The sequence below is a fragment of the Zootoca vivipara genome, chromosome 7 (genome assembly GCF_965207765.1).
Source record: "Zootoca vivipara chromosome 7, rZooViv2.hap1.1, whole genome shotgun sequence".
Lineage (NCBI taxonomy): Eukaryota > Metazoa > Chordata > Lepidosauria > Squamata > Lacertidae > Zootoca > Zootoca vivipara.
In genome coordinates, this window is record NC_142590.1 from 210,502 (window position 1) to 218,366 (window position 7,865).

The 7,865-nt window shown below is 42.7% G+C and overlaps 1 protein-coding gene across 2 annotated transcripts in view; it reads left to right on the forward strand.

The window, feature by feature from the left end:
• Positions 1-4,365, forward strand: part of C7H1orf21 (chromosome 7 C1orf21 homolog) — a 130,980-nt gene extending 126,615 nt beyond the window's left edge. For both annotated transcript variants that reach the window (XM_035102089.3, XM_088673602.1), the window contains one exon: positions 3,337-4,365. In XM_035102089.3, coding sequence (XP_034957980.1) covers positions 3,337-3,375 — 39 coding nt within the window. In that variant the 3' untranslated portion in view covers positions 3,376-4,365. The remainder of the gene's footprint in view (positions 1-3,336) is intronic.
• The last annotated feature ends 3,500 nt before the right edge of the window (positions 4,366-7,865 follow it).

Here is a 7,865-nt window from a genome sequence, read left to right on the forward strand (position 1 = left end):
TGCCTTGCCAGCTTTCTTAGTGACAGCTAAAGGAGAGGCTGTTTGGCACAGTTTCTTTCACCGCAGCAGCAGCAGCCCACCCAACTTCTTCCTTTGCCTGCTTTGTATGCCAGCTAGAGAAGCGGAATTGCATAGTTAAATGCAGGAGCGATAGGAGAGGCTGTGTTGCCTTAGAAACATACTGCTCTCCCCAACCCCACACTGTGGAAGATACATTTAGTTTAGAGGAATTCTGAAATCCTACAATGCCAGCCTGTTGTTTTAAAACAAGAAAACAGCTAATAAAAAGATATTGTGGGGCACACACAGCATCCCAATAAGAACATGAGACTGATTGTACATTTTAAAACTGTTGGAACTGAGAGGAGCCTGCTGTTTTTCAATTCAAATTGATCCTGGGGTCTGTGCTGCTTCTGTCTAGGAGAAAATATGCCACAAAATATGACAGCATAGTTTCTGTCTTTGAAAGGAGATTTTTCTGAACTTGCAAAATGCAGTATTTGGAATTAGGAACAGTTAATAGGGTTGCCATACACCTGAAATTTCCCGGACATATCCAGAATACTGCAGTCAGAATCAGTGTCTGGGTGAAAATCGCTAAAATGTCCAGGAAAATCCGGATGTATGGCAACCCATGTTGCCAGTGTCATTTTTGGTGATTTACCTTAAAAATAGCTCAACAACTTTTCTGTCTGTATTTTTACTGCTTAGAATTTGGCAAGCCCATTTTTAAGGACTACAGAGTTGGAAATTTTTGTATTAGAAATTATTTGCATGCTTTCTTCTTTTGGTAAATTTTAAAAATGCATGTGTATTTTCAGAATGGGTAGGAGAATGTGGACTGTTTGGCCTCAGAGTAGCTTACCAGGTTCTTTGCAACAACCCTGCGAGGCAGTTTAGGCTGAGGGATACTGACTCGCCCAAGGTCATCCCAAGAGCTTCATGGATGAGTAGGGCTTTGAACTTGGGTGTCTCTCATCACAGTCCAGTGCTCCAGCCACATCACCATACTGGCTGCTCCATGTCATTCATGACGAAGTTAGCAACTATGAGAGCGGGGGACAGCAAGCAGGAAAAAAACTTTATTGAAAGTTGGGCTTTGTTTGTTATAATGGAATGGCAAATTACAAGACACTTCTGATGCAACCGCTCACAAAATATTTTTTAAGATATAGATGGGGGATGCGCAAATAGCACTCTAAAAAGTGCCTGTCTGATACTTCCTGAAACGTATGTCATTCCTTTGTATTACTCATATGCTACTTAGGATCAGTGCTATTTTTCTAGAAAAAGAGGTGCCAGAACTCACCATGAACACCTCTCTCGTTCTCTTAGAATGGCAATGGCGCCCACCTGGGAGCTGCCGGAACTGAGTTCCAGCTGGAAAAAAGCCCTCCTTAGGATTATTTAGGGAAAGCATCATGATTTGCTTGCAGTTGCCCAGCTCAAATCTTCTTTGCAATTCAGTCTTATGTAACTGACTTAATGTGGGCATCACTTTCATGGACTAGGGCAGAGCTAAACTACAGTTGATGACTTGTCTTTCACTTGTTTACAATGTTCCTATCTTGAAATGATTTTCATTAAATGTGGGGGGGGGGAACCAGAGCAGGTCCTTGCAAAACCTTAAATCATGAAAAATCTGACTATGAATTGAATTTGGCCACTGTCTTGCATTCTTCCTTGTTCTCAGTCATACTGATTTTTTTGTTTTGCTTCTTTTCAGCTCTGATGTCTGCATTTATTTTTAATACAACCTGTGGTTCATAGGATTTGAATGATGTTGTTTTGGGTTTCCTATCCTTTCCTTACAGGGTGCTTGTCTGGAAGCTTTTGGTTCCATCCTGGTTTCTGCAGGGTTTGGGTGCATGACAGAGTTCCCCTGGGGAACTTGCTTGCACACTTGACCAAGCAGGATTGAACTCTCCGTGCATCAGTTGGAAGTCTTGCTAGCTGCAGGGTATGAGGCATCCCTCCCTCCCTCCCTGCCTGCCCTGCAACTCATGTCCCATAGGACACCAGATGTGGGGCTGGTGGGTGGAAGGACCTTGCAGGTCAAATGGAGAAGCTGGTGGGCCAGATTTGGCCTACAGACTGGAAAATCCCCACCCCTGAGCTAGACCTTCTCATCCATAGCCTCCTCTCACTTCAAGCCTCCTCATCCACAGCCAACTTCTCTTTTACAGCCTCCTCTACTGGCGTTTCAAACATGTAATGCAAAGGGAGGTTTCCCTCAAGAAATCATGACTGATAAACCCACATGCATAAATCTTATTGAGTTACCCTCTTTACCCTTTCTGGTGATTTGGGTTAAGTGTGATAGTGTTGCTCGTGATGTGATGTGAAAGTAAGAAAAATGAATCCATATTGCAGCTTGGAAAACTTCAAAGGAAACTGATCAGTATGAAGCTTGCATACTTGAATATAGCATGCAAGCTTCATACTGATCATGATACTGGCTTCTTAATTTGATTAATACTTTCAGCCCTGATCCCCTTTCTCCTCTTTCCATGGTAATCGCTTTCAGAGATTGACTATGCTGAAGACCTGCTTGTCACACTTCTGGAAGACGTGGGCTGTATCCCTCTTTTCTTAACCAGTGTGTATGTTCTTGTTCTCGCCTTTCCCTTTTTTCAAGTGCTGCTACTGCTGCCTACGCAAAGTAATCAGAAAGCTTGACAAGATGCTTAAAAAGTAGAGCAAGTGCTTCAGCTAAATTCCAAACCAAGGAATAATAATTGCCAGAGGCGCAAAAGTCCCCTGGTGCCAGGGTTGCTGAAGAAGATGGGAAGCAGGTTTCTCTTCCTCTTGTAGGTTCTGCCATCTATGGGACCTGTCTGTTGCCTCTTCCTACTTCCTAGAGGAAGTGGCTCAGGGAAGTAGTAATTATTACATTCCTAAGGAAGGCTCTTCTGGACCCCCAAGATTGTGCAAATCATTAGCTGGTTGCAAACACACACCCCCTCCAGGAGTTGAACTAGTGATTCATCTGCAACTCTGGGCAATCTTGGGTGACACCCATTATTTAGATCTGTTTCATTCTGGGTTCAAGCCTGGGTTGGCACTAAGGTGGTCTTGCTGGTCCTGTTGGATGCTCACAGAACAATAGGAGGGCAGTACATTTGATATTTTATTATGGTTCCCTTGTGACATCCAGTAATGCCTCTGCCCTGACCACACATGATAAAGAGGTTTCCTACTGAAAACACTATAGGACCAAACACAGAAGGATTCACTGTACTGTAGCTGCCACAAAGCCGGAATCAACGTAGCTAGTTCTGTTTTTCCTGTGTTAAATGTGTATATACATCTCTCTCTCTGTTTTTCCCTTTGAAGGGTCGTGATTACTGTTCAGAAGAGGAGGATATCACATAGTGCCATTTCTGCTGATCAAAACAGGAATACTACTGTGTAAATAGATTACGGTCAAGATCCTTTTTGGAAGTCTTCTCAAGTGAACAGCACTACATAACTAAAGATCATTTCCACGTTGTATGCTCCATTCAGTTGCAGTGTTTCTTAATGACCATACAATGAACGTTACGGAAGGAAAGAAGAGCAGCTTGTGTGGAAAGAAGAGCAGCCTTGGCTGATCCTGGGTGAAACATGTTGCACAGACACTTATCTGTGTCCAGGAACACAGCAAATATTTCAGCATAAAATCTTGAGTGACACTGTAGATTTCACTTGGGCTGTTGGCCTCTTTTCTATTGGCTGAAGTAGTATTATACAACACCTACCATAACTGAGCAGCTGAACCTTCAAATTCACTCTGTTTGTCAACCCCCCCCCCCCCCCGGGATTGCAGAGTTCTTATTAATATGGACAATTTAGAGCTTTGGAGGTGGGATGCTTTGCCAGGACCGTCCTCGTTTCTCTGCTAGGAAGAAGTTATCAATTGAAAAGCATGTTGTCACACAAATACTGGATATGGTGATGCAGGAGCAGAAATCTGTATTTTTAAAAAAGTTCCTTTAACTAGGTATTTCAATCGAGGAATAAGCTTGCAGTATTGGCTTTGCTGACCACAGATGGAAGTTGTGGCCACAATCAGTTTGAATCCCTCTTTTTTTCTAAGAAAATAAACATTTTACTGTTTTTAGGTATTCTCGTTTTATACCCATTCATGCAGTCCAGTGTGTTTAAAGAATAATTGGGTAAACAGGGTGGGAGCAAAGCACCCCTTTGGAATAATCCTGCCAGAGGATGTTATTTTAAAGCACCTGTGTGCCAATTTCGGATGTCTGTAGAGTTTATTTTTCCACATTATAAAAATATGATACTCTCTCTTCTCAAAGGCAGATGTAATATTTTTAACAAATATTGTCATGAGTAAAAATAAGCCTAAGGTTTAAAAAACAAAAACACTTTTGCATTTATTCTTTAAAGGAGTTCAACATTTTTCTTCTATGTCTTTGAGGGGGTATAACCATAAGAAAAATGCTTCTTGCAGCAATAGAAGCTGGGGGGGGGGGGTTTATCCCTCCTTTGCCTTATCAGGGTTTCAAGATAGCAGACAAAATAGATATTGCACATAGGATTCTGCCCGCTCCCGAGTCCAACTAGTTGAATTAGGTCCTTGCTTAGCTAGTATCACTATAATGGACCATGAGGAGCATCATCCAACCTTTCTAGCTGTCATGTCTTTTGTCTCCGTCTTGATGAGATTTGTCGCAGTGACCAGGTATGTAGATCTCATCCCTCTGGTTGCCATCGGATAAACTGCTATGACTTGGTTGATGTCACAGAGGGGCCTTGGGCATTTTGATTCTGAAGTAGGTGCCCAGCCTTTATAAAACAGAAGGAACTCCCCCCCCCCGGTGCCCTCTAGATGTTTTGGACCGGAACCCCATCAGCCCTGGCCAGAAGGTGGAGCTAAGCATGGAAACATTGTCTACATGCCGTGGGCTTTTGTGTGGTGGTAACTGGGGGTGACTCAGTTGAGTGGCTCCAGATTTTTCACAGTTTCTGCTTAAGATAAGAAATAACTGTGTTCTTAAGCATTAATGTTTACAATGAGATTGATTTACCAATTGCCCTTTTGTGAGCTCTCTTCATTTTTTCCATATTCACTGCAAGCTCATTGGTCTAACTTTTAAATCTTCTCGCTGGTGTCCTGTCTCACCATTCCTTCCTGCTCTCTTGATTCCATTGGTTCTAGTCATCTTCTTACATGGCATTTTCTTCCAGTTCCTTTCCATGCCTCTCCTTTTCCTGTCACTGGCACCTTCTTTCTAGAAGAATTCTGTCCCCTTTGATACTCACATTATTGCTTCACCTCTATACAACATTTTAAACTGCTTAAAATTTACCTTTTATCTTTTTCTGATTTTTCCCTTTCCTTGGTACCTTGTTCTTAATTTTCCTTACCCATTCCTCTCTTTACTTTCCCCTGTTTATCATGTCTACCTCAGATTGTAAACCTACAGGTATAATTTCGCCCCTGAGACTATGTGACATAGGCATTGGTTATGATTAATAAGGGATGGTGTGGATCCAAACCTTTTTTTCCCTTCTGTTTTAGCATTTCCAGAAAAAGGGTGTCAGAATATGTGACTAGGTAAAGGGGTAGATTTGTAGACGGTGTCTTCAGAGCCAAATACTTTGCGGGACTTGATCATGGTGTGAAGTAATTCCCTGCAATAAGAGGCCAGTATGCAAAATAGAGGGAAGCAAAATTTACCCTTGGAAGTCACATTCTGGCTGCAGAAATGTTGAATGCCATAACCAACTTGTTCAGACTTCTTTCAGCTCCCATTTTCTCCACTTTTTGTGGGGAGGGGGGTGCCCTAAAGAGGAAAGATAACGGGTGTGAAATAAATTCACATGAAATATACTGAAATATACTATACATTACTGAATATTTGTATAGTCTCATATCAGTACTACTTTCTCCAAGTTTTCTGGAAGTTGCTTTTCCGGGTTCCCTGTGTCTTGTTTGATCAGAGTCTAATTTATCCTGATTTTTCTCTAGAATTAAAAGAGAGGCTTCTGTTCTCCTATCTGGTGTTGATTTTATTTCACAAGTGATGCAATTTTTTAAAAAAATGAAGCAGCTTCCCATTAGAAGGGGTATTATTTTTATTCTTTGGAAAAAATAATGTGTGACAGATTCTGCATTCCAAGGAATCTTAAGTCTGGTGAGTCGATCCCCCTTAACTGTAGGATTCCACATGAGTATAGTATTTATCTACATCATTTAAGAGTTGAGTCACATACATCATAGTAAGTGGGGGGACACCCCAAAGAGTTGCAGTGTGTTCCCCAACCTGAAAGAGGGATCTTGCAGTGCTATTCAAGGTTTGTAAAAGGAGACCTTCTCCTCCCCCATTTTTTCTTTCTCCTCCTCCTAAAAGTTCCCCTCGAAGGCCCACGTCTGGTGCTCTCTGCCAGCCCTCATCGTGATGCCTTATTGCAATAGAGCAACCTTTGGAGGACCACAGGCCAGCAGTGGGTGTAGCTGGAGGAAAATGTAGATTGAGCAACCCATGTAAATGCAACTTGGTACATAAGCTAGACTCTGCAGTCCACTCACCCACCCCCCTCCATCCTGCATCCAGATAAAGAAGCATTATCCAGGTTCAGGGGAACATTCTAGCCAAATGAAAAGCACTTGGGGAACAGAGGAGGGCCAGGCCTGGGCAGAGTCCTCTGAGTGCCAGAGACAGAGGCACATTCAACATGTGTTGAATGCTGAATGCAGAAACATGTGTTTCATTGGCTTCCATGCAGCCAAATTGAATTTTTCAGTGTTCAAAAAAACCAAAGCAAAAATCATTTTTCATATTGAAAAATCCCAACTTCCACCATTTGCTCTTTCTGGACAGACATGCTTCTTCTCAATTACAGCAGTACCAAATTTCTCCTTCTATGGGCAATTCTCACTTCTGCCCTAAGGAAGGAAAATATTCGAGACGAACCCTGTTGCATCAAGCCAGTGGCCCAACTTCCTGTTCTCACAGCAGCCAACCAGATGGCAGTGGGAAGCCTCCGAGAAGGACCTCCCCTCCCCCCACCCCCAGTGAATCTCAGCAACTGGTATTGAGAGTTTGCCTTAGGACCATGGAGCTTGAACACAGCCATTGCTCAGTGCTAGGAACCAGGACGTTATTATTCTTATCTCTATAGGCTCAACTGCCACCATTCAGTCCTGGACAGTCACAGGAATTTAAGTGATAATATTTCATCCCATAAGTAGATAAAAACTACAACCTTATTTTTGGTAATGGGGCTGTTTCACTTCCAAACTGGTAAGCTGTTTTTTAATAGGAGGAGTGATTATCCTGCTTAGATTAGAGACATATTTTTTAAAAAGACTTGGTGTTTTGAAAAGAGGCTTTATTTATTTATATTAATTGGTTTATATCCCACCTTTCAACAGTGTGGTTTACAATTCTTTTTAAAATTACAGTAAAATTGAAACATGGTGTACATACCGTATATTCTGGTGTATAAGAAGGCTTTTGAACCCAGGAAAATCTTTTCAAAAGTTGGGGGGCCGTCTTATACGCCGGGTACAAGAATCTGCGGTCGCTGCATACGGTGGGGAGAGCTCAAAAACGGCCACGGCCGCATCCCCACTGTATGCCGCGACCGTATGAACACGAAGAAGCGCGCTCGGGAGAGGGCTGCTCCCCCCTCTCTCTTTGTCAGCACATAGCGAAGGGATCTCTCCGTCCGTCCGTCTCTCTCTCTCTCTCTCTCTCTTTCTCTTTTCTCTCTCTCCGCTCTCCTCTCTCCTCTCTATGGCTTCTTTTCCCCTCTCAATAACTTAAAAAAAAACCCCACCATTTCCCTAGCTGCAGACTTAAGTGCTGGAGAAGACCGCCTCCCCTCCCCTCCCCGCCAAAAAAGGGCTATATGGT